At 49.0% G+C, this 26,170-nt stretch overlaps 1 protein-coding gene across 1 annotated transcript in view; it reads left to right on the plus strand.

Annotated features, from left to right (window-relative positions):
* The first annotated feature begins 10,139 nt into the window (after nucleotides 1-10,139).
* LOC140489276 (beta-1,3-N-acetylglucosaminyltransferase lunatic fringe-like) overlaps nucleotides 10,140-26,170 on the plus strand; it is a 54,149-nt gene continuing 38,118 nt past the window's right edge. The window contains exon 1 of the mRNA XM_072588647.1: nucleotides 10,140-10,829. Within this exon, the coding sequence (XP_072444748.1) occupies nucleotides 10,491-10,829 (339 nt within the window). The 5' untranslated portion in view covers nucleotides 10,140-10,490. The remainder of the gene's footprint in view (nucleotides 10,830-26,170) is intronic.

Genomic DNA, 26,170 nt, shown 5'->3' on the forward strand with positions numbered 1-26,170 from the left:
GTTTGAAACTTTAAGAGTTAAGCTCAATTGTGGGACTAATCAAGGATGAGGCTATCAAACTCTCAATGTTGGATTTTGGAAGAAACAGTTAAGTCAAACCTGTATATGTGCTAGAGAACTGGACTCTCCCTGCTGTTTTGAGTAAAGTGTTAGCATTAAGTGGCATGGTGGGTTAGTGGCTAGCACTGCAGCCTCACAGCATCAAGGAACCAGGTTCAGTTCCACCCTTGGTGACTGTGTGGAGTTTGTACATTCTCCCTCATGTCTGCGTGGGTTTCCTCTGGGTGCTCCAGTTTCCTCCAACAGTCCAAAGACGTGCAGGCTGGGTGGAGTGGCCATGCTAAGTTGCTCATTGTGTCCAGGCATGTGTAGGTTGGGTAGATTAGCCATGGGAATTACAGGGTAGGGGAGTAGGCTTTGGTGGAATGGGATTTGAATAGTTGGTATGGACTTGATGGGCTGAATGGCCTGCTTCCACACTGTAGAGATTCTACTCTGTAATTGAAATCTTTCAAATTGTGTTTTCTGTAAATAGTTTTGGTTTATTGCATTTTATCAGTAATCATTTTCTTTTTAGATTAGATTACCTACAATGTGGAAACAGGCCCTTCGGCCCAACACGTTCACACTGACCCTCCGAAGAGTAACCCACCCAGACCCATTCCCCTATATTTACCCCTGACTAATGCACCTAACACTACGGGCAATTTAGCATGGCCAATTCACCTAACCTGCACATCTTTGCGTGTCTGTGTATATGTGTGTTTCTGTTTGCGTATCTGTGTGTGTTTCTGTTTGCGTGTCTGTGTGTGTGTGTTTCTGTTTGCGTATCTGTGTGTGTGTTTCTGTTTGCGTGTCTGTGTGTGTGTGCTTCTGTTTGCGTGTCTGTGTATATGTGTGTTTCTGTTTGCGTATCTGTGTGTGTGTTTCTGTTTGCGTGTCTGTGTATATGTGTGTTTCTGTTTGCGTATCTGTGTGTGTGTTTCTGTTTGTATGTCTGTGTGTGTGTTTCTGTTTGCGTGTCTGTGTATATGTGTGTTTCTGTTTGCGTGTCTGTGTGTGTTTCTGTTTGCGTGTCTGTGTATATGTGTGTTTCTGTTTGCGTGTCTGTGTGTGTGCTTCTGTTTGCGTGTCTGTGTATATGTGTGTTTCTGTTTGCGTATCTGTGTGTGTGTTTCTGTTTGCGTGTCTGTGTATATGTGTGTTTCTGTTTGCGTATCTGTGTGTGTGTTTCTGTTTGCGTGTCTGTGTATATGTGTGTTTCTGTTTGCGTATCTGTGTGTGTGTGTTTCTGTTTGCGTGTCTGTGTATATGTGTGTTTCTGTTTGCGTGTCTGTGTGTGTGTGTTTCTGTTTGCGTGTCTGTGTATATGTGTGTTTCTGTTTGCGTGTCTGTGTGTGTTTCTGTTTGCATGTCTGTGTATATGTGTGTTTCTGTTTGTGTGTCTGTGTGTGTGTGCTTCTGTTTGCGTGTCTGTGTATATGTGTGTTTCTGTTTGCGTATCTGTGTGTGTGTGTTTCTGTTTGCGTGTCTGTGTATATGCGTGCTTCTGTTTGCATATCTGTGTGTGTGTGTTTCTGTTCATGTGTCTGGGTGTGTGTGTTTCTGTTTGCGTATCTGTGTGTGTGTGTTTCTGTTTGCGTATCTGTGTGTGTGTGTTTCTGTTTGTGTGTCTGGATGTGTTCCTGTTTGCGTATGTGTCTATTTCCTTGGTGGTGGGGTCTGCTTGGAGGTGGCGGAAATGACGACGGATCATACGATGTATCTGGAGGTTCCCTCCCCTCCCCTATCAGTGTTCCGGAAAGACCACTCCCTCCGCGACTCCCTTGTCAGGGTCACATCCCCCACCAACCCAAGCTCCATTCCCGGCACCTTCCCCTGCAACCGCAAGAAATGCAAAACTTGTGCCCATACCTCCCCCCTTCCTTCCCTCCAAGGTCCCAAGGGATCCTTCCATATCCGTCACAAATTCACCTGCACCTCCACACACATCATTTACTGCATCCGCTGCACCCGATGTGGCCTCCTCTACATTGGGGAAACAGGCTGCCTACTTGCGGAACGTTTCAGGGAACACCTCTGGGACACCCGCACCAACCAACCCAACCGCCCCGTGGCTGAACACTTTAACTCCCCACCCATTCCGCCAAGGACATGTATGTCCTTGGACTCCTCCATCGCCAGACCATGGCAACACGACACCTGGAGGAAGAGCCTAGGAACCCTCCAACCACACGGGATGAATGCAGATTTCTCCAGCTTCCTCATTTCCCCTCCCCCCCACCTTTTCTCAGTCCCAACCCTCAGACTCAGCACCGCCTTCTTGACCTGCAATCTTCTTCCTGACCTCTCCGCCCCCACCCCCCCTCCGGCCTATCACCCTCACCTTAACCTCCTTCCACCTATCGCATTCCCAACGCCCCTCTCTCAAATCCCTCCTCCCTACCTTTTAACTTGGCCTGGTTGGCACACCCTCCTCATTCCTGAAGAAGGGCTTATGCCCGAAACATCGATTTTCCTGCTCCATGGATGCTGCCTGACCTGCTGCGCTTTTCCAGCAACGTAATAAATTGACACCAATTTAATCCTCAATCAATGTCACATAAACAGGTTACCGGCCATTATCAAAACGTTGGTGAGTCCTTGAGGGAATTAGCCCCAAATTTTCAAAGAATCCTTACAGTGAGGAAACAGGCCCTTCCAACCCTCCGAAGAGTATGCACCCAAGTCTCTACATTTACCCCTAACTAATGCAACTAACCTTTATATCCCCGAACACAATGGGCAATTTAACATGGCCAATTCACCTGTCCTGCACATCTTTGGATTGTGGGAGGAAACCGGAGGAAACCCACGCAGACACAGGGAGAGTGTGCAAACTCCACACTGACAGTCACCTGAGGTGGGAAGTGAGCCCGGCTCCCTGGTGCTGTGAGATAGCAGCACTAAGCCGTCTTGCCACTCCACGAGATGTCATAAGCTGTCTGAATAGGTTGATTAAAGTTAATTATTTTTGTCAAATTACACTTTTACATAAAGTGCTTTGGGCAGATTAAATGTGCCATTTTAAATACTTATTCTTGAAAACACAGATTCTTCTCTCTTTAGTGTGAATTAATTATTTTATTTATTCATAGGATGAGGGCATCACTAGCATCATCTATCGTCTGTTTTCAAGTGCTCAGAAGACATTTTTATTTAAAGAGTTAACCGCATGACTAGCTCTGGAGTCAGATGTAAGCTACACCAGATCGGGGCAGCATTAATGAACCTGCGAGGGGATTTATTCTCTCCTTTATCAGAGTCAATGGTGATTGCCATTAGGGCTAGTTTAGTTTTAAATCCAGATTAGTACTGAATTCAAGTAGCACCATCTGCCTTGGTAGGATTCGAGCCCATGATCTGTGAACAATAGCCTGGAGTTCCACATTCCTAGTAATGCAGTATGGAAAGAAACCCTTCAGTCCAACCAATCCATGCTGAACACAATCCCAACCTGTAAAGTCCCATCTGTCTGCTCCTGCCATATCCCTCTGAACATGGAAATGATGAAGGATGATACGATGTATCTGGAGGTTCCCTCCCCTCCCCTATCAGCGTTCCGGAAAGACCACTCCCTCCGTGACTCCCTTGTCTATCCATGTACGTATCCAAGTGTCTTTTAAACATTGCAACTGTGCCTGTACCCATTACTTTCTCAGGAAGTTCATTCCACATCCGAACCACCCTCTGTGTAAATAAATATGCCCTCCAAATCTTTGTTAAATCTCTCACCTTAAAAATATGCCCCCCTAGTCTTGAAACCCCTCACCTGAGGAAAAAGACACCTGCTGTTCAACTTATCTATAATCCCCATGGTTTTATTAACCTCTATAAGGTCACCCTTCGACTTCTACGCTCCAGTGAAAAAAGGCCCAGCCTCTCCTTATAACTCAAACCTCCCATTCCTGGCAACATCCTGGTAAATCTGTTCTGAACCCTCTCCAGTTTTTAATAATATCCCTCCTGTAACAGGGTGACCAGAACCACATTTCCCTTTCCCCCTCAGTAGTCCACATCAGAGCCTCCGTTGCTGGTTGGGAGGTAAGAAAGGACAGGGGCCTGTTGCTACAGGCCTTAATGAGGGCAGAGGTCAAAGGTGGCACCTTGATTGAATGCTTTGCCAACCCTGCCACAGCAGAAAGCATAGAATTCTGCCAATGGGCGCAATTACTGAGACTAGCTTTTTCCTTCCAGCTTTATGAACAGAATTCAAATTCCACCAGATATCTTTCTGGGATTTTACTATCCACAGAGCAGCAGCTCAGATGCCTAAGCTTGTCAAGTATGTGGTGGTGTCGTGGGTTAATACTCCAGGTTAATATTTTGGAGATGTGGGTTCAAATCCCATCATGAAAGGTAGTGAAATTTGGATTCCATTCAAAACGAGTCTGGAATAAAGAGTTAACCTGAAGGGGAGCGTTGTTGATTTCTGCAAATACCTAGCTGTTGGAAAGTTTGGTGCTGGGAAAACACAGCAGGTCAGGCAGCATCCGAGGAGCAGGAGAAATTCCTGATGAAGGGCTTATGCCCGAAACACTGACTCTCCTTCTCCTCGGGTGCTGCCTGACCTGCTGTGCTTTCCCAGCACCACACTTTTCAACTCTGACTCGCCAACATCTGCACTTCTCTCAAATACTTAGCTGGTTCACGTACATCCTTTTGGGAAAGGAAATCTGCTGTCCTTACCTGGTCTGGTCTCCAGACCAGCAGCAATGTGGGTGACTCTTAACTGCCCTCTGGGCAATTAGGGATGGGTAATAAATACTGGCCCAGCCAGCGATGTCCAGAAATAGCATGATGATTGGACAGGATAGATTTCAATCCCTCAAAAATCGTGCATATGTATCAGTCAGCCTTTATATTTTGGCTAAATATTTGGCTTTAGAAATTTGACTTTTACATGAGTATATACAGTAATTCGAGGAGAAAGTGAGGACTGCAGATGCTGGAGATCAGAGCTGAAAATGTGTTGCTGGAAAAGCGCAGCAGGTCAGGCAGCATCCAAGGAGCAGGAGAATTGACGTTTCGGGCATCAGCCCTTCTTCAGGAATGAGGAAAGTGTGTCCAGCAGGCTAAGATAAAAGGTAGGGAGGAGGGACTTGGGGGAGGGGCGTTGGGAATGCGATAGGTGGAGGGAGGTCAAGGTGAGAGTGATAGGCCGGAGTGGGGGTGGGGGCGGAGAGGTCAGGAAGAAGATTGCAGGTTAGGAAGGCGGTGCTGAGCTCGAGGGATTTGACTGAGACAAGGTGGGGGGAGGGGAAATGAGGAAACTGGAGAAATCTGAGTTCATCCCTTGTGGTTGGAGGGTTCCCAGGCGGAAGATGAGGCGCTCTTCTTCCAACCGTCGTGTTGCCATGGTCTGGCGATGGAGGAGTCCAAGGACCTGCATGTCCTTGGTGGAGTGGGAGGGGGAGTTGAAGTGTTGAGCCACGGGGTGGTTGGGTTGGTTGGTCCGGGTGTCCCAGAGGTGTTCTCTGAAACGTTCCACAAGTAGGCGGTCTGTCTCCCCAATATAGAGGAGGCCACATCGGGTGCAGCGGATGCAATAGATGATGTGTGTGGAGGTGCGGGTGAGTTTGTGGTGGATATGGAAGTGTCCCTTGGGGCCTTGGAGGGAAGTGAGGGGGGAGGTGGCAGCTCGCCAGCTCGCAGATACCTCCTCCTACTGCCCCCTTGACCATGACCCCACCTCCCACCACCAAACCATCATCTCCGAGACCATCCATAACCTCATCAGCTCAGGGGATCTCCCATCCACCGCCTCCAACCTCATAGTCCCACAACCCCGCACCGCCCGTTTCTACCTCCTGCCCAAAATCCACAAACCTGACTGCCCCGGCCGACCATTGTCTCAGCCTGCTCCTACCCCACCGAACTCATCTCTGCATACCTTGACACGGTCCTGTCCCCCTTTGTCCAAGAACTCCCCACCTAAGTTCGGGACACCACCCACGCCCTCTACCTCCTCCATGATTTTCGCTTCCCCGGTCCCCAACGCCTAATCTTCACCATGGACATCCAGTCCCTCTACACCCCATCCCCCATCACGAAGGACTTAAAGCCCTCCACTTCTTCCTTTCCCGCCAAACCAACCAGTGTCCTTCCACCGACACCCTCCTTCGACTGACTGAACAGGTCCTCATTCTGAACAACTTCTCTTTCCAATCCTCCCACTTCCTCCAAACCAAAGGAGTAGCCATGGGCACCCGCATGGGCCCCAGCTATGTCTGCCTCTTCGTAGGATATGTGGAACAGTCCATCTTCCGCAGCTACACTGGCCCCAACCCCACCTTTTCCTCCGCTACATCGATGACTGTATCGGCGCTGCCTCGTGCTCCCACGAGGAGGTTGAACAGTTCATCCACTTTACCAACACTTTCCACCCTGACCTCAAATTCATCTGGACCGTCTCAGACTCCTCCCTCCCCTTCCTCGACCTTTCCATTTCTATCTCGGGTGACCGAATCGACACGGACATTTACTATAAACCAACCGATTCCCACAGCTACCTAGACTACACCTCCTCCCACCCTGCCCCCTGTAAAAACGCCATCCCATATTCCCAATTCCTTCGTCTCCGCTGCATCTGCTCCCAGGAGGACCAGTTCCAAAACCGTACAACCCAGATGGCTTCCTTCTTCAAGGACCGCAATTTCCACCCAGACGTAGTCGACGATGCCCTCCACCACATCTCTTCCACTTCCCACTCCTCCACCCTTGAGCCCTGCCCCTCCAACCACCACCAGGACAGAACCCCATTGGTCCTCACCAACCACCCCACCAACCTCCATGTCCAGCGTATCATCTGCCGTCATTTCCGCCACCTCCAAACGGACCCTACCACCAGGGACATATTTCCCTCCCCTCCCCTATCAGTGTTCCGAAAAGACCACTCCCTCCGTGACTCCCTCGTCAGGTCCACACCCCCCACCAACCCAACCTCCACTCCCGGCACCTTCCCCAGCAACCGCAAGAAATGCAAAACCTGGGCCCACACCTCCCCCCTTACTTCCCTCCAAGGCCCCAAGGGATCCTTCCATATCCGCCACAAATTCACCTGCATCTCCACACACATCATCTATTGCATCCGCTGCACCCGATGTGGCCTCCTCTATATTGGGGAGACAGGCCGCCCACTTGCGGAACGTTTCAGAGAACACCTCTGGGACACCCGGACCAACCAACCCAACCACCCCGTAGCCCAACACTTCAACTCCCCCTCCCACTCCACCAAGGACATGCAGGTCCTTGGACTCCTCCATCGCCAGACCATGGCAACACGACGGTTGGAGGAAGAGCGCCTCATCTTCCACCTGGGAACCCTCCAACCACAAGGGATGAACTCAGATTTCTCCAGTTTCCTCATTTCCCCTCCCCCCACCTTGTCTCAGTCAAATCCCTCGAACTCAGCACCGCCTTCCTAACCTGCAATCTTCTTCCTGACCTCTCCGCCCCCACCCCACTCCAGCTTATCACCCTCACCTTGACCTCCCTCCACCTATCGCATTCCCAACGCCCCTCCCCCAAGTCCATCCTCCCTACCTTTTATCTTAGCCTGCTGGACACACTTTCCTCATTCCTGAAGAAGGGCTGATGCCCGAAACGTCGATTCTCCTGCTCCTTGGATGCTGCCTGACCCGCTGCGCTTTTCCAGCAACACATTTTCAGCTATATACAGTAATTGTCAATTTGACATGCTGCAGAAAATTATGGCCGGTACTTAAAAGTGTAAGGACCTTGTTTACTCATGCAATGTCAACCAACCTATGCAGTCTAGAGAGGGAACATTTTTGATTGTAGTGTGTTCTTTGCTTTTCAAATAGCAAGGTCCCAGGTGGCCCCACTCCCTCTCCTGTCTGCAGTGTCTCTCTCCCCATTTACCGATCCCATTGCATCTTTTGCACCATTGTTACAGACAGGGTAGTGACCTCCACTCGCTTCCTAAAGTCTGTGACCAGCTCCTTCATTTTCGGAATGCATCATCAGCCTCGAAAATGGCATTTTAATTTGGTTAAGTTTCTGTTCCGTTGTATAAGTTCCTGTTTGACGTTTTGAATTTGTGTTGGGTTTCAGTGTGGCGGTGCTGCAGGGGCTTTTTTTTAAAAAATTTCCAATAATCGTTTTGGACCCCTTGAAAGAACTTGAGGAGTTTTTATTCCCAACTCCCTATTGTCCCTGTTCCCAGAGTTTTTAATGTGACAGGAACTTTATTTTCTGTTCAAGCAAGAAGAAATGTTTCTCTGTTTTTTAACCCCTTGTTGCCCCTGTCCCCAGAGTGTTTGATGGGGAGCGGAATTGACGAAATATCGTTTTTATTTTAAAAGAACTTTATTTTGAGTTCCAAAGAGTTGAGGAAACTTTGTTAATTAAAAACTGACAAAAAAAACCCCACAGATGCTGTAAATCAGCAGCAAAAGCAGAAATTGTTGGAAAAGCTCAGCAGGTCTGGCAGCATCGACAGAGAGAAATCAGAGTTAATGTTTCAGGTCCAGATTGTTCTGAGGAAGGGTCACTGGTCATCTCTCCACAATCTGGACCCGAAACATTAACTCTGATTTCTCTCCGTGGATGCTGCCAGAGCTGCTGAGCTTTTCCAGCAACTTCTGTTTTTGTTTCTGAGGAAGCTCTACTTGTGTTGATCGAAAAGCGAGTGGCATCAGGGTCAGTACATGCGCAGGCCTGTCCCTAAGTTGTAGAATCACAGAATCCCCACAGTGTGGAAGCAGGCTGTTCGGCCCATCGAGTCCACACAACCCTCGGAAGAGCATCCCGCCCAGAATCACCCGCTGACCCCCATCCCTGTAACCCTGGCTAACCCACCTCGCCTGCGCATCTCTGGGCACCACGTGTCAATTTAGCGTGGCCAATCCATCCTAACCTGTGGGAGGAAACCCGAGCACCCGGAGGAAACCTACACAGGCATGGGGAGGATGTGCAAACTCTACGCAGACGTGATGTGAGGAGCCGGTGTTGGACTGGGGCGGACAAGGTTAAAAATCACACAACGCCAGAAATGTTCCTGATGAAGAGCTGATGCTCAAAACCTCGATCCTCCTGCTCCTCGGATGCTGCCTGACCAGCTGTGCTTTTCCAGCGCCACAGCGTTTGACACTGATCTCCAGCATCTGCAGTCCCCCCTTTCTTCAAGGTTATCGTCCAACAGGTTTTGTTTGGAAGCACTAGCTTTTGGAACGCTGCTCCTTCATCAGGTAGCTAGTGGGACAGGATCATAAGACACAGAATTATAGCAAAAGATCACAGTGACATACAACTAAAATGATATATTGAGCAAACCTAGATTGCTGTTATGCTGTTTTACTATAAATTCTGTGTCCTATGGTCCTGTCCCAGTAGTTACCTGATGAAAGAGCAGTGCTCCGAAAGCTAGTGCTTCCAAATAAACCTGTTGGACGATAACCTGGTGTTGTGTGATTTTTAACTTGGTCCAAGCAGGAAGTGAAGGCAGCAGTGTGAACCTGTGTTCCAGACAAAACAAAACTGCAGAGGCTGGAATCCAAAGCAGACAGGCAGGAGGCTGGAGGAACACAGCAAGTCAGGCAGCATCAGGAGGGACAGGCAGGAGGCTGGAGGAACACAGCAAGACAGGCAGCATCAGGAGGGACAGGCAGGAGGCTGGAGGAACACAGCAAGACAGGCAGCATCAGGAGGGACAGGCAGGTGGCTGGAGGAACACAGCAAGACAGGCAGCATCAGGAGGGACAGGCAGGTGGCTGGAGGAACACAGCAAGACAGGCAGCATCAGGAGGGACAGGCAGGAGGCTGGGAGAACACAGCAAGGCAGGCAGCATCAGGAAGTGGAGAAGTCAACGTTTCGGGTGTAACTCTTCTTCAGAACAGCTGAGCTTATGTTTACACAGAAGAATGGGTTGGTAGGGCAAGAAAGTAGCGGCTTTCAAAGCGTTAAAAAAATGCCTCTTCCCCCCGCCCCTTACCCCATGCAATTGTGGGTGGGAGTCTCCCTCCTTCTGACCCCATCCTCCTCCCTCAAACCTCGTTAACCATTGGCCAGTCCAGCCTGTCACCTCCCTTCTCCTTATCTGATTTCACGCAATTGACACAGGGAACCTGCTCCAGAAGTTGTGACAAGTTGAGACACGCTCAGCAGACAGGTGGAACAGTGGGGATGTGAAAGCACAGTTAGATAGAGGCATCAGAGAGAGAGACACAGAGAGAGTTGCGGACCAGTTAGTACATCCTTATGCTCTCACGGTTGTACAACTCTAGCTTAAAAGTCAGTGGAATTTAAGAAGGGAGCGGGGTTTTAATGGAAATGTCGATGGGTCCCTTTACAACAGTAGGACTCAAGAGTTCAAAACGTGGCTCGGACTGACTGAAGAATGTGGCAGTACAGTTTAAATTGGATTTCGTTCTCGCACGTTTAAGATTTAAACAAAAAAACACACACACACAAGGAAGAGGGAGGCAAGATGCGCCTGTGTTTGAAGAAGATTTTTCTGACCCTGTTTGGGGCCACGGTCACTTTTTTGTTGGTGGCTGTGGTGGGTTACCAGAGGCGAGAGGAGAGCAGCGGGCGCGGGCTGCGGGCGAGCCGGCTTTCAGTCGCCCTGAGCGGCCGCGGTGCCGGGGAGCGGCCGCTGAGTGAGCGGGCACCAGCGGCTCGGGGACTCGCTCACTCCAGGTCCCCTGACCGGGAACATCAGGTGGAGCTGAGGGACATCTTCATCGCCATCAAAACCACTCGCAGGTTCCACAAATCCAGGCTGGAACTGCTACTGGAAACTTGGATCTCCAGAGTTTGGGAGCAGGTGGGCGGATTTGTCTATTTTCTTTCTTTTTTAAGAAATAAAAAAAGTTATTTGTGTTTTGTTTTTGTTGTGCTAAGCCAGCATCTACTGCCTGACTGAGTGGAGAAGGCAAGCTCCGCGACATCCTTTTGATGCTTTTTCAGTTAGAAAATAGCAAGAGTAGGCCATTCGGCCCCTCGAGACTGCTGCCCCATTTCGATAGATTTAGATTAGATCCCCTACAGTGTGGAAACAGGCCCTTCAGCCCAACCAGTCCACACTGACCCTCTGAAGAGTAACCCACCCAGCCTCATTTCCCTCTGACTAATGCACCTAACACTACGGGCAATTTAGCATGGCCAATTCATCTGACCTGCACATCTTTGGACTGTGGGAGGAAACCGGAGCACCCGGAGGAAACTCACGCAGACACAGGGAGAATGTGCAAACTCCACATAGACAGTTGCCCGAGGCTGGAATCGAACCTGGGATCCTGGTGCGGTGAGGCAGATGGATCATGCCTGATCCTCAATTCTCTCCTCCAAACCTTTTGACCTTTAAAATCTGTGCAATATCGTGGTTGATCTTCTAACTCAACGGAATATTCTTTCTCCCCACACCATTTGATGCTCTTAATCTGAATCTCACTGCCATGCCTCTATCTCAATGCCACATACATTCTCTGCTTTTTCTCTACCCTCTGACAACCGTAAATAGTCATAGAGATGTACAGCACAGAAACAGACCCTTCAGTCCAACCCATCCATGCCGACCTGATATCCCAACCCAATCTAGTCCCACCTGCCAGCACCCGGCCCATATCCCTCTTAAACCCTTTCTATTCACATACCCATCCAAATGCCTCTTAAATGTTGCAATCATTTTAGCCTCCATCGTATTAAGGTTGATTCTCCCACTCAGTCCTATATTCTCGCCTTCTCCCTTTGACGCCCTTAAAATGTTAATATCAACTTTGATTTTTTTAACTCAATTTTCCCCCCCCATACCCTTTATACCCTTAAAATCTAAACAATATCATGGTTGATCCTCTATCCCAATCCTATGTTCTTGCTCTTTAATCCCCATACCCCGATATCTTTAAAAATTTAAATAAAATCTGCCGCCTTCTCGAATACATTCAGTGCCTCACTCACTGACAATTCAGCAGGCTCACTAGTCTTTGAATAAAGACTTGTTGTTTCCTCTTCAGTCCTGAATGGTCCTGAAATTGTCCCCAGACAGGGGAAACAGCCTGTCTCCATCTGGTCTGTCCAACCCCGTTAGAATTTTATACGTTTCAATCAGATTGCCTCTCATTTTTCTAATCTCTAGTGAATACAGGCCCAGTTGAAACAATCTGTGCCCATAAGACAGTCCTTTCATCCTGAGTATCAGCCTCATGTACCTCTTCTGCACTTACTCGAAGGCAAATATAACCTCTCTTGGGCCAGGAGGCTGAAACTGCACACAATACTCTAGGTCTGGTCTCACCAAGGCTCTGTATAACTGCAGCAAGGCACCCTTACTTCTGAACACCAAAACACTTTCAATACTGCGTTGGTCTTAAAACAGGGGGATTTCCTATCCCCAGTAACTTTTGGCACATGCCAACTGGGGGAGGTCATTCAGCCTCCTTGAGTCTGTTCCTTTTGCTGATCTGTAACTTAACCTCCACCTCTTAGTTTTATAATCCTTGGCATGTTTCAACCTCTGGAAACTGCGCAGGTTTGGAAATTTTGCAACTTGGTCTTCAGCAGGGGAAAGAATTGCACTGGTGAATTGGGGAAGTCGGGGACTCTGCTTCCTGAAGGGAAGACAGATGATGGGAGACTGGGTGGCGATGCTCAAAATCGTGAGGAGCTCGGGCAGTGTCGAGAGGGTGGAGCTGTTCCCATTGGTGAAGGGGTGAGAACGCAGATTTCAAGTAACTGGTCAAAGACGTAAAAGTGACGTGAGGGGAGAAAGCATTTTGTCAAACATAGCAAGTGGCACGTGCTGCCGAGGAGTGTGGTGGAGGCAAGTTCAATGGAAACATTCAGAAGAGAATGTAACAGTTCTCTGAAAAGGTAGAATGTGCAGGGTTTATGGGGCAAAGGTTTAAGGTCAAAGCTCACCTTCATTGCTCAGAACTTTGAGTATAGGAGTTGAGAGGTTATGTTGAGGTTGGATGGGATGTTGGTGAGGCCTCTTCTGAGTAATGTATTCAGTTTTGGTCACCCTGTTATAGGATACTATGAAACTGGAGAGGGCCCTATCCATACTCTACACATGCAATTATTCTTCGAGGCCTCTACACCACCTGAGAAATTGAAACCACAGGGGTGGAGGGACACAACATCCTGTGACTGATCACACACAAATTTCAAAATGGGTTTCTGGGCTGGAGAGGCACAGTTAGTGTTTCATTCAATGGCCAATTGATCTCATTCCAAGTCTCTTGGCTCCTCCAAATCATTTTGTGCACAGCTCGCACTTTTGCTGTCTTTAACTGCTACTTCTTTGACATGGCCTTTGGTCATCTGCCCTAACAGAAGGGAAGAATTGGCATTTCCATGGTACCTTGTATGACCTCAGGATGCCCCAAGCACTTCGCAGGTAATTAAGTGCTTCATAAGCCTGGTCATTGCGTAGTTGTTACAATTCCAATGAAGGCCAGGAACTTTGGAAAGAGAAGAATTTCCAATTGACAGAACAAGATCTCATGTTTTAAGATGTTTACTGTAACAAGCAAGCTGGGAGCAAGTGCACTAAACACTATTTGTGTTCAAAGTTAAAAATCGCACAACACCAGATTATAGTTGAACAGATTTATTTGGAAGCACTCGCTTTCGGAGCACTGCTCCTTCATCAGGTGAAGGATTGTTGTTGCGTGATTTTTAACTTTGTACACCCCAGTCCAACACCAGTGTCTCCAAATCATGACTATTTGTGTTGGCAGCAATTTCTTTGAACTGATCGGGCTTTTCCCATTTTACTTCACAATCAGCTGAAAGTCCCACTTCACAATGTAGGCCGGCTTAAAAAGGTAGGCGTTGAGGGGAATCTGAATGGACGTGGGAGAGACGTGCAGTGGTCTGGGTCTGTGCAATTGAAGGTACTCCCATCCAAAGTTGAAGCAATGGAAGTCAGGGATCTCTGAGGCCAGAATTGGAGGGAAGTTGGGTCCAGACCCAATGATAACCGAAGACTTGAGAATGACATGACTTGAGCTGTAACTGTTTGACATTCTCTCGCCATGTGTTTGACTTTAAAATGCATTCAGAGGGTCAAGCGTTGAAGAGCAGAAAGGGTGAGTAATGGATGCAATGAGTCTGGCATTAAAATGGAAAATGTTGGTTTGCTCTTATCAAACATTTTGCATGAGAAAAGATTAGTATCTTAAGCATGAAGAGCTTCACTTCTACGCACCCTGTTCGTTGTGTGCTCGTTATATCCTGTTACTGGTAACGATAGCAGCTGCATTGTCTTATCCATTTCACACAATCGTGTATATGATGTGAATCAAAAGTTGCTTTTATCCTGTTGTACTTCCTGCATTCTAAACACCCACCTCCCTGCCACCCCTCAGTGTGGCATCCAGTTGCAATAATGCCAAGACTCTTGGTTCCACCATCCCAGCCAACAATCCAGTGTTAGAGACAAAAAAAACCTGTAGATGCTGGAACCCAAGGTAGATCAGCAGTTGGCTGGAAGCACACAGCAATCCTGGCAGCATCAGGAGGGACAGGCAGGAGGCTGGAGGAACACAGCAAGGCAGGCAGCATCAGGAGGGACAGGCAGGAGGCTGGAAGAACACAGCAAGGCAGGCAGCATCAGGAGGGACAGGCAGGAGGCTGGAGGAACACAGCAAGGCAGGCAGCATCAGGAGGGACAGGCAGGAGGCTGGAGGAACACAGCAAACCAGGCAGCTTCAGGAGGGACAGGCAGGAGGCTGGAGGAACACAGCAAGGCAGGCAGCATCAGGAGGGACAGGCAGGAGGCTGGAGGATCACAGCAAGGCAGGCAGCATCAGGAGGTGGAGAAGTCAACGTTTCGGGTGGAACCCTTCTTCATGACTGGGGGTGAGGGGAGCTGCAGATAAACGGAGGGGGAGTGGGTCAGGGTTTTGGGTGAGGAGAGGGTAGAGTGTTGATGTAGTGATAGATCCAAGGGAAAGCAAAAGTTGAATCTAAAATGGACTCACTTACAGGAGCATAAGAGCAATGGTTGATGGGTATTTGTGTAACTGGAAGACCTTTTCCCATTTGCCTATCTGGACCTCTGTACCAGGATGCTCACTTTTTCTGATGGATTTGTCAATGAATGAGATGTAAATGTCAGGATGATCTAACCATTGGCTGTGTGGGTGAGAATGAGGAACCAAGCTGGGCGCTGCTGGAAGAAATGGTGAATTGATGAAATGAGCATGAAAGTGGCGAATGGAATTTAATCCTGAGAAGTGTGAGGTGATGTGTTGACATTCCAATGAGCTATGAGGCCATGGAGATGGACAGAATAATGGAGTCAATTTGGCCATACATGTCCACGAATCCTTGATGGCAGCAGCACGGGGAGATAAACTGTGCTTCTACATATTATCAGAGCAGGAGAAGGCCATTCGGCCCTTTGAGCCTGCTGCAGTGTTCATGGCGGATCATCCAACTCTGTCCCCTGTTCTCACCTTGTCTCCCATACCTTTTAACCTTCCAACTCTAAAGGGTAACTTTTTCACACAGAGGGTGGTACATGTATGGAATGTGCTGCCAGAGGAAGTGGTGGAGGCTGGTACAATTACAACATTTGAAAGGCATTAGGACGCGTATATGAATAGGAAGGGTTTGGAGGGATATAGGCCAATGGGACTAGACCTATTTAGGATATCTGGTCGGCATGGACGAGTTGGACCGAAGGGTCTGTTTCTGTGCTTTGTATATCTATGACTCCATCTGACTCCTTGAAAATGTTCAATGTTTCGACCTCAACTGCTTTTTTATGGCAGAGAATTCCCTGGGCTCATCATTCTCTTATACTCTCTTCCGTTAGGCAGAAAATATAAAAGGTTGAAAACACAGACCAACAGATTCGAGGACAGCTTCTTCCCCGCTATCGTCAGAGTTATGAACACACCCCTCATACGTTAGAGTTGATCTTTCTCTGCACCTTCTATGTAGCTGTAACACTATATTCTGCATTCTGTTCCATCACCCTGATGTACTCCTGTAAGGTATGGTTTGTCCGGATAGCATGCAGAACAGTTCTTTTCACAGTATCTCAGTATATGCGACAACAATAAATCAAATCAAACTAATATCTCTGTTAATCCCCATCACAAACTAAATACTCAAACTGGTTTCTTCAGGCTGTGTTCCCTGGTCATGGGAAACCTAGACCTTTTCTCGTCCTGTCTGAATATTATAGGTTTCTATCAGATCTCGCCCGCACCATTGATCTAAACTCTAATAAATATAGACCTAACTGTCCATACATCAATCTTGTCATCCCAGGAATCAGTCTGTAAATCTCCATTGCACTCCCTCTGTAGCTAGAACGTCCTCCTTCAGGGGCAGCACGGTGGCTCAGTGGTTAGCACTGCTGCCTCACAATGCCAGGGTCCCAGGTCTGCTTCCGGCCTCGGGACAACTGACTGTGTGGAGTTTGCACATTCTCCCCGTGTCTGCGTGGGTTTCCTCCGGGTGCTCCGGTTTCCTCCCACAGTCCAAAGGTGTGCAGGTCAGGGTGGATTGACCATGCTAAATTGCCCGTGGTGTTAGCTGCATTAGTCAGAGGGAAATGGGTCAGGTAGGGTTACTCTTCAGAGGGTCAGTGTGGACTTATTGGGCCGAAGGGCCTGTTTCCACGCTGTAGGAGAATCTAATAAGGAGACCAAGACTACACACAGCAGGGTGTGGTCTCATCAAGGCCCGGTATAATTACAGCAGGACATCCTTGCTCCCTGTACTCTAACCTCTCACTATGAAGGCTAACATACCACTGACCATCTTCACTGTCTGCAAGCTTCCTTCAGTAACCATGACATCCAGGTCACCAAACCCTAACCCTTTCCAAATCAATTGTCATTCCGAGCGTGTGGGATGCTTCAGTTTGTGATCTGAGGCATGGGGGTGCAAGAACTGGGAGGTTATGGCTGGAACTATGTAAAGCAGTAGCTAGACCACAGCTGGAGAAATGCACACAGTCTTGAGGACGTAGATTTGGGGATTTGGCAGGACTGCAATATTTTAGCATTTTTATCTTGCTCTTGTTTTCCTTGGAGTAGCAGAGGCAATACAGAGATGTTCGTGGAGGTTGATCAAGTAGTGAGCAGGATAGACAGACCGGTCTGGATAGGAAGGATTCATTTCCCTTAACAGAGAGGTCTACAAGTGCAGAGAGCAAATGTGTTTAATGCAATTAGCAGGAGAGTTGGAAGGACTTTTGAGGAGGGACTTTATCTTCACCAGAGCGTCTGGAACTCAGTGAGTGGAAAGGTGGTGAAATATTTTAATTGCATTTAAAAATCTAATATTTTGGAAATTGAGTTGTTGCGTTGTAACCTGTGAAGAGACAGCTGGACTGTGGCAGCTAGAGCAATCTCATTGGGCTGAATGGCCTCCTCTGTGCTGTACGTTTCCAAATCCAGCAACAATAGCACCCCCTCAGACACCAGGCTCCAGCTTCCACCTGGGGAGTTCAGAGACTTTGCTTAGACTTTGTTTTACCTTGTTGATGTGGGAGCGGGGGAGGGGACGAGGAGGCAGCTACGCTTTTGAGGGATGCCTATAGCCTGAGCACCCCCTTGCCAGGCAGTCTCACAGAGTCTGCCACTGCAGCTGTCTCGCAGTTGATCAGAAAAAGGGGGAGGGGGCGGGTTGGGGAATCCTAACCTCAGCAAGGCCGCAGGGAATCCCAGGGTCACTGTCCCAATGCAGGTTTTGTCAGGGACTTCGGAAGGAAGGAAGGAAAGAGACAGAAGCCACAAAAAGACCAAGGCTTGACTTAATGTTGACAAAACTTCCACAACGCAATAGCTCTCTAGCTCAGCCCAAGCTGCTCTTGGCTGGTTTCTTTTGGGGCTGGGAGTCCCTTTTCCAGACTCTGACCTCAAGAACCTCGCCCGAATCTATACTGAGGTAGTTTGTTTCTCACTCCATTTACGTGATGAGGGCATCAATGCCTTGTGCAACACTTATTGCCCATCCCTAATTACCCAGAGGGCAGTGTAGAGTCACATGGCTGTGGGTCTGGCATCACGTGTAGGGCCTGGCCAGGTAGGGACGGCAGTTTCTTTCCGTGGAGAACATGAGTGAACCAGATGGACTTTTTTTTAACAATGGATTCGTGGTCATCATTAGACTCTTCATTCCAGATGTTTGTTGAATTCAAATCCCACCATCTGCCGCGCCAAGGCTTCGAACCCAGGTCCCCAGAATTTTCTCTGGGCCTTTGGATTAACAGTCCAGTGGTAATACCACTTAGGCCGTCAAGTAGGGCATACCCACAGAGGGGAACATCTTTAAACCAAAGTAAGTTGGAATGTTAAGAGTGGCTTTGGGCCTGTTATCTAAGGAGGGATGTTGGAGGGGGGGGGGGGGGGGGTCCAGAGAAGGCTCACAAGAATGATCCCGGGGGTGAATACGAGGATGCTGGGCCTGTACTCCATGGAGTGGAGAAGGATGAGGGCCTGGTGTCAGATTGAAACTTGTAGAATACTGAGGCGCCTGGACAGAGTGGAGTTGGAGCCACTCTTGGGAGAGACTAGGACCCAGGGGCACAGCCTCTGAGTGAAGGGGGCGACCCTTCAGAACTGAGATGAGGAGGAATTTCTTCACCGGAGGGTGGTGACTCTGTGGAACCTATTGCTGCAGAGGACCATGAAGGCCCAGTCATGAGTGTCTTTAAGAGAGTGACAGATCAGTTCTTGGTTGGTAAAGGGATCAAGGATCACGGGGAGAAGGTAGGAGGATGAGGTTGAGAAACATATCAGCCATGATGGCGTGGTGGAGCAGACACGATGGGCTGAATGGCCCTAAATCTCATGGTCTCGTGGAGGTCTCTATTATTCCATCCAGGGTGTGTTTCAAAAGATCTCACTGCACTATTTTAAGAAGATCTGTGTCATAGAATCCCTACAGCATGCAAATAGGCCCTTTGGCCCTACAAGTCCACAACGACCCTCCAAAGAGTATCCCACCCAAACCCATTCCCCATTACTCTACATTTACACCTAACGTACACATCCCTGAACACTATGGGGCAGTTTCCTTTGACCAGTCCACCCTAACCTGCACGTCTTTGGACTGTGAGGGGGAAACCGGAGCACCCAGATGAAACCCACACAGACACAGGAAGAATGTCTGTGTGGAGTTTGCACAGTCACCTGAGGGTGGAATCGAACCCAGGTCCCTGGCACTGTGAGGTAGCAGTGCTAACCACTAAGCCACTGTGCTGCCCACAGAATTCCTACAATGTGGAAACAGGCCCTTCGGCCCAAAAGGTCCACACTGACCCTCCAAAGAGTAACCCTCCCAGGCCTGTGCTGTATAATTTTCTGACTCTGTAAGATCAAGGGAGTTACCCTGGGAATCCCACCCAACAGTTATCTCTCAATCAACTTCAGAAAAAAAAGGCAATCTGGTTATTCCCACACAGTGGACCATGGGATCTTGCTGTGCATACATTGGCCCAACTTTATAGCAAGGGGTACACTTAGACCAGACAACTTAGGAGCCCATCGAGTCAGCCTGGCCCTTCACTGAGATGGTGGCCGATCTGACAATCCTTCTGGTTGGTTTTGGAGCCGCGCGGGTGGCTATTGAGTGGGTGGGAGTAGAATGTGGGCCGTGGCTGTGTGTTATTCCCACGTGGCTGCTCCGTGTCGGGAGAAAGGGAAAGGGTACGTGCACAATCTCCCGACAGCCTGCTGGTAAACCACTTGTTGATGACCAGACCTCAATAGCATGTTGCTTCCCAACTTCCCAAGCAGGAGGAGTTGGGACAATGGAGGGAAGCAGCTGGAAGCTCCATTAGCATGACACTCTGGGAGAGCCAGGCAGTCAGAGCATTTCACTTTTGAACTCCGGGTTGTGTGGAACAATCGTTGGCCACGAGAGGAGGCCTGGAAATCGTGGAGAGCCCTTCTGCTCCCCCGACCGAAGGTGTGGTTAAAATGTCGCGTTACTGGTCAACCTTGGGCCCTGTTCTCCTGTTCCTGACAGATTTGGGCCTCTTGGAGTCATTCACCTTCTGCTCAGGCCTCCTGCTAAAATGGCCGCCGATGCCGCGGTCCAGGGCCCTTGAGCTAACATTTTGTTGTCCAGTCGTGGGATGCAGGCGTTGCTGGCTGGGGCAGCATTTATTAGGCAGAAATGGGTACTGCAGATGCAAGAGATTAGAGTCAAGATTAGGGTGGTGCTGGAAAAGCACAGCAGGTCAGGTAGCATCCGAGGAGCAGGAAAATCGACGTTCCGGGCAATAGCCCTTCATCAGGAATGTTTATTGGTCACCCCTTTGGGGCCTTCAAGGTGGTGGTAGTGAGTCACCATCTTGAATTGCCCTTGTGTTGCAGGTGGCTCCAGAATTTTGACCCAGCAGCGAAGGCACGGGCATGTGTTTCCAAGTCATGTTGGGGTGTGCGGATTGGAGGGGAGCTCGCAGGGTGGCTGGCAGCTGTGTATTTGCTAGAGAAAGACGAGGACTGCGGGTGCTGGCAGTCAGAGTGGAGAGTGTGGCACTGGAAAAGTCCAGCAGGTCAGGCAGCATCCGAGGAGCAGAAGGGATTCTGCCCAAAATGTCGACTCTCCTGTTCATCAGATGCTGCCTGACCTGCTGTGCTTTTCCAGCGTCACACTCTTATGCCGGATGGCACCTAGCTTCTGGAGTGTAACACTTTGCTGGATGTGGTTCTGTTTCAGATCTATGGAAAGAACCTGGGTCCCTGATGCTGGGAGGCAGCAGTGCTAACCCCTTTGTTTTTGTATAGAATCTCTACAGTTTGGGAATGTAGGTTAAAATCCCCTTCCAAGATCTGCTCCTGGGTAGAGGGTCCAGCAGCCCAAGGATCTTCCTCATTGAGGCCATGAGGAAACTTTTTTATTTTCTGTTGTGCGACCAAACCTGGTCACACTTGGTCAGATTCATTCCTCCCATCAACCAACCAGGCTGCACTCTCGACCTGTGTCCACCTATCCCTACCTCAACACCCCACACGCAACCTCCCCGATCACCCCTTTATCTGCAGCTCCCCTTACACTCACCCCCAAGTCCTGAAGAAAGGTTACACCCGAAACGTTGACTTCTCCACCTCCTGATGCTGCCTGCCTTGCTGTGTTCTCCCAGCCTCCTGCCTGTCCCTCCTGATGCTACCTGGCTTGCTGTGTTCCTCCAGCCTCCTGCCTGAGCCTCCTGCCTGTCCCTCCTGATGCTGCCTGTCTTGCTGTGTTCCTCCAGCCTCCTGCCTGTCCCTCCTGATGCTGCCTGGTTTGCTGTGTTCCTCCAGCCTCCTGCCTGTCCCTCCTGATGCTGCCTGCCTTGCTGTGTTCCTCCAGCCTCCTGCCTGTCCCTCCTGATGCTGCCTGCCTTGCTGTGTTCCTCCAGCCTCCTGCCTGTCCCTCCTGATGCTGCCTGCCTTGCTGTGTTCCTCCAGCCTCCTGCCTGTCTAACTGTGGCCATGCAGCTCCCTTTCTGATTTGGCAATGCTCTATGTTGAGAAAGGGGAAACAGACCTTCCACCTTGTCGCGATTTTACACAGGTCGGAGGGGAGGACGATGAGGAACATATGTGGCTGATACATGCTGCACCTTCTCAAACACTCCACCCCCCACCCTCAACAACTCTGATCCCAAAATCAATGTTCCCACATGTTTTTTTTTCTGGTTTCATTTTATTTTTCAGTTTAAGAGTCTCACACATCTCTTACAGAAGTTTTGCCAGAACAGCTGCTGACTCATGTGTTGAGTGACCAAACCGTCCCCTCAGTGTGCGGGTGTTCCAGGATTTATCAATGTTGGCCAAAATCTCACTTTGCCTTCAAGGATCCTTGGGGAATGGGCCTCTGACAATCACCCACCCTCGCTTCTCCCACACTTCTCTCACTTCCGTATGGTAGAAAGCCTGTTAACTTTAAATGGAGAACTAAATGAGACCTAACACTATGACTAGCTCGGCTCTTTCTGAGCACTGTCAAGAATCTGAAGTTGATGTTGGTATGAAGTTTTTTTTCTTAACTATTTGTGGAATGTGGACATCACTGGCCCTGCCCTCCCTAATTGCCCAGAGGGCAGTTAAGAGTCAACCACATTGCAATGGGTCAGGAATCACATGTAGGCCCAGACCAAGTAATGACGACAGTTCCCTCCCTGAAGGACCTGAGTGAACCAGGTGAGGTTTTCCCCAATAATGGGTTCATACTACAATCCCTACAGTGTGGAAACAGGCCCTTCAGCCCAACAAGTCCACACCGACCCTCCGAAGAGTAAATCCATTCCCCCACCATATTATTCTACATTTACCCCTGACTAATGCCCTACCCTACACATCTCTCAACAACTTGGATCAATTTAGCATGACCAATTCACCTAACCTGCATATCTTTGGACTGTGGGAGGAAACCACACAGTTACGGGGAACATGTGCAAACTCCACACAGTCGCCCGAGAGTGGAATTGAACCTGGGTCCTGGTCACCATTAAACTCTTAATTCCAATTCCAACAACTGCCTGTGGCAGGATTCGAACCTGGGTCCCCCCAGAATGTTCCTTGGGTCTCTGGATGAGCAGCACAGTGATAATACCCACTAGGCCATCCTCTGAGGTTGCATACAGGCCAGACCTGGTTAAGATGGCAGCTTGATACAATTCTGAAAAAGGAATTATACTGGACTCAATGTCAATTTTGTTTCCCTCCCCATAGATGTTGCCAGACCTCCTGAGTTTCTCCAGCATCTCTGTGTTTAAACAGGGCAGATTTCTTTCCCACAAGAGTGCTTGAGAACCAGATGGATTGTCACATCAGTCATTAAAAGGTGGTGATTGAGCTAACTTTTAATCCCACAGATTTATTGACCTCAAATTTTGCAATTTGCCATGGTGGGATTTGAACCCATGTCCCCAATGCAGTAAACTGGCCTTTGGATTCCTCCGACATGGGTGTCGCTGGGAAAGCACAGCAAGTCAGGCAGCATCTGAGGAGTAGGAGAATTGACGTTTCAGGCATAAGCCCTTCATCAAGAATGCGGGATGAATCAGGAATCAGCCCCCTTGGGCCATAAGCCTCATTCCTTATGCCCGAAACGTTGATTCTCCTGCTCCACGGGTGCTGCCTGACCTGCTGTGCTTTCCCAGCACCACACTCTCGACTCTTACCTGCAGCATCTGTAGTCCTCACTTTGGATTCCTAACTCAGTAATCCGCCGTGCCTCTGCAAGTGCCCTCCAAGTACTCGCTCACTTTGAACTGTAATTGTCATTCCGTCATAATCGCTGGGTTGAAATCCCAGCACTCCTTTCCTAACAGTACTGTGTGCGTGTCCCTCCACCCTTAAGGACTGCAGTGGCTTAAGTAGGCAGCTCACTATCACCTTCTCCAAGTCAATTAGCGACAGGCAATAAAATGTCGGCCCAGCCAATGACACCCATATTCCCTTGAATGTATTTTAAGAACAGAGAGCTGTGAGGTAATGATTTGATGTATTATTGTCCCATGTGAAAAGCCTCAGTTTGTGTGCAGCACAGTAGGTCAGAGCGAGGAATATAATGTTCTGGCTACAGAGGTGGTGTACAGAGAGCAAGATCAACATGAAGTTTGAAATTTGAGAGGTCCGATCAGAAGTCTAACAACAGTGGGGAAGATGCTGCTCTTGAATCTGTTGGTACGCATGTTTAAGCTTCTGATGGAAGAGGTTGGAAGAGATTATAACTGGGGGGCGGGAGGGATCTTTGCTGATGTTGGCTGCCTTCCCGAAGCAGTGGGAAGTGTAGATGGAGTCAGTGGATGGGAAGTGACTTCTATCCTTTGCTGTTCCATTGGCAATCTTCCCAGTTGCCTGTAATCTCCAAACAATTACTGATCACACTGCAGCAGCACTGGGAGAAAATCAATCTGTTAGTTGGTTAGGTTTTAGTTTCTTTTCAGTACTTTGTATATGTGTCCAAGATTGGATGGTAGAGCAGATGGTGACATGGTGGGTATGCCTTCCAGTTGGGTTGAGGGGTTTTATGTGATATTCTTCGTGAGGGAAGAGTATTTCATCCTGAGGGAAGGGAGTTTTCCATTGTCTTCATCATGGAAATGATCTTCAGAGTGGATGTTGAAGGGAAGGATGAGGCTAACCAGATGTTGGGGGCATTGTGCCTCATTCAATTACCCCCTACCCTCACACTGTGAGCCTCTGTGTTGTCCAGTTGGCTGTCTGCAGTGGGGTTTAAGCCCTTAAATATTTGAATTTGAGGCTCAGAATTTGGTGCTTTTCAGGACGTTGCAAAGACCTTTCAAAGCCAGTGATGGACTTTGTTTTTACAGTGCGGTTGCTTATTGGTTAGATTCCCTACAGTGTGAAAGCAGGCCCTTCGGGCCAACCAGTCCACACCAATCTTCCTAAGAGTAACCCACCCAGACCCATTTCCCTCTGACTAACGCATCTAGCATTATGGACATTTTAGCATGGCCAATTCACCTGACCTGCACACAGAACATGGAACATTACAGCGCAGTACAGCCCCTTCGGCCCTCCATGCTGCGCCGACCTGTGGGAGGATTGTGGGAGGAAACTGGAGTAGCCAGAGGAAACCCACGCAGACACGGGGAGAATGTGCAAACTCCACACAGACAGTCGCCCGAGGCTGGAACCGAACCTGGGACTTTGGTGCTGTGAGGCAGCGGTGCTGTGAGGCAGCAGTGCTAACCACTGAGCCACGTAATATAGGAAACGCAGCAGCAAGCTCCCACAAACACTAAAACGTGTGTGACTAGATGCAGTGACTTTGGTTGAAGGAGAAATCTCAACCAGGACTCAGGGAGAGATGTTGCCTGCTCCTCTTCAAAACAGGGCCGTGGGATCATTTCCATCTGCATTGGAGAATAGGCCCAAGGCTTCGGTTCCACGTCTCGTGTTGGTAGGAAACGGCACCTCCAACAGGACAGCACTGTCGTGAGTGTTGGACTAGCTAGTGTGGTCACTTGTTAAATGGGAGCGTCCTGCACTAGGGCGAAGCAATGTCTTAGAGATTAGATTCCCTACTGTGTAGAAACAGGCCCTTTGGCCTAACAAGTCCACACCAACTCTCTGAAGAGTAACCCACCTAGACTCATTCCCTTACCTAATGCACCTATTACTATGGACAATTTCCCATGGCCAATTCACCCTAACCTCCACAGCTTTGGATTGTGGGTGGAAACTGGAGCACCCAGAGGGGATCCACGTAGATATGGGGAGAATGTGCAAACTCCACATAGACAGTGACCCAAGACGGGAATCGAACCCGGGTCCCTGGTGCTGAGGCTGCAGCGCTAACCATTGAAACACCATGCCACCTCTTGTATTCTTGGGTCGAATGTTGTTCGCTGTCTGGGGGTAAGCAGGTACAAAAATTCAAGGGCGTGCTCGTTTGCCAATGTCATCCCATCTTGAGTCGTTTTACAGGAGGCAGGATCTAGATGGGAAAGGGTATATATCCTTGAAGGTAGAGAGGAATGGGGTAAGTGACCCCTTAAAGCCCAATGACCAAGGCTAGCTGTAAGCTCTGAGTCCACCTGCAAGCCTATTGAGATCTGAAGGACCAGCCCTACTGCCTGGAGGTGGTCTCCTACTGACTGAGCCCAACAATGGCTCCCTCTACTGCCAATCCCCCAGCCACCACCTCACTTCCCTCCCCCCACCCCAAACTCCCCAACCTCTTGCCCCCACACCACCCAACCACACTCCCCAATGTCTTTCCTTCATCACTCCCACCCATTCCCCAGCTTCTTCTGCACCCATCACTCTCCAACTAACTGTACAGTTAAAGATTACTGAAAACACGGAGATGTTGTCTGAGTAATCAAGCGAAACAAATCACCGACTGTTTGATAGTTTTTTCATGATTGGACAGCTTGCCTGAGTGAATCAATAGCTACACCAGCCTCCCATTTCAAATGAACAGTCGCATTTGTAACTTTTGATTTATTTGCATTTTGTAGCAGTGGCATGGAGTCAGACACCAGGACCCATTCTCTGCAAATGGCAGAAGAGACTTGTATCCTTATTGTTTGAATCATCTGGTATCTCGTGGAGCCAATAGTTCCCTGATGCTTCCTCCATGGCAAAGTCTCAGCCAGTTGGAGTTAGCCCTTCACCCCTGCAGTTTACATTGTGACCATTTGAACAATGGCATTGGTGTGTTTAGTGTCAA

Source organism: Chiloscyllium punctatum, chromosome 18, assembly GCF_047496795.1.
Source record: "Chiloscyllium punctatum isolate Juve2018m chromosome 18, sChiPun1.3, whole genome shotgun sequence".
In the NCBI taxonomy this organism is placed as follows: domain Eukaryota; kingdom Metazoa; phylum Chordata; class Chondrichthyes; order Orectolobiformes; family Hemiscylliidae; genus Chiloscyllium; species Chiloscyllium punctatum.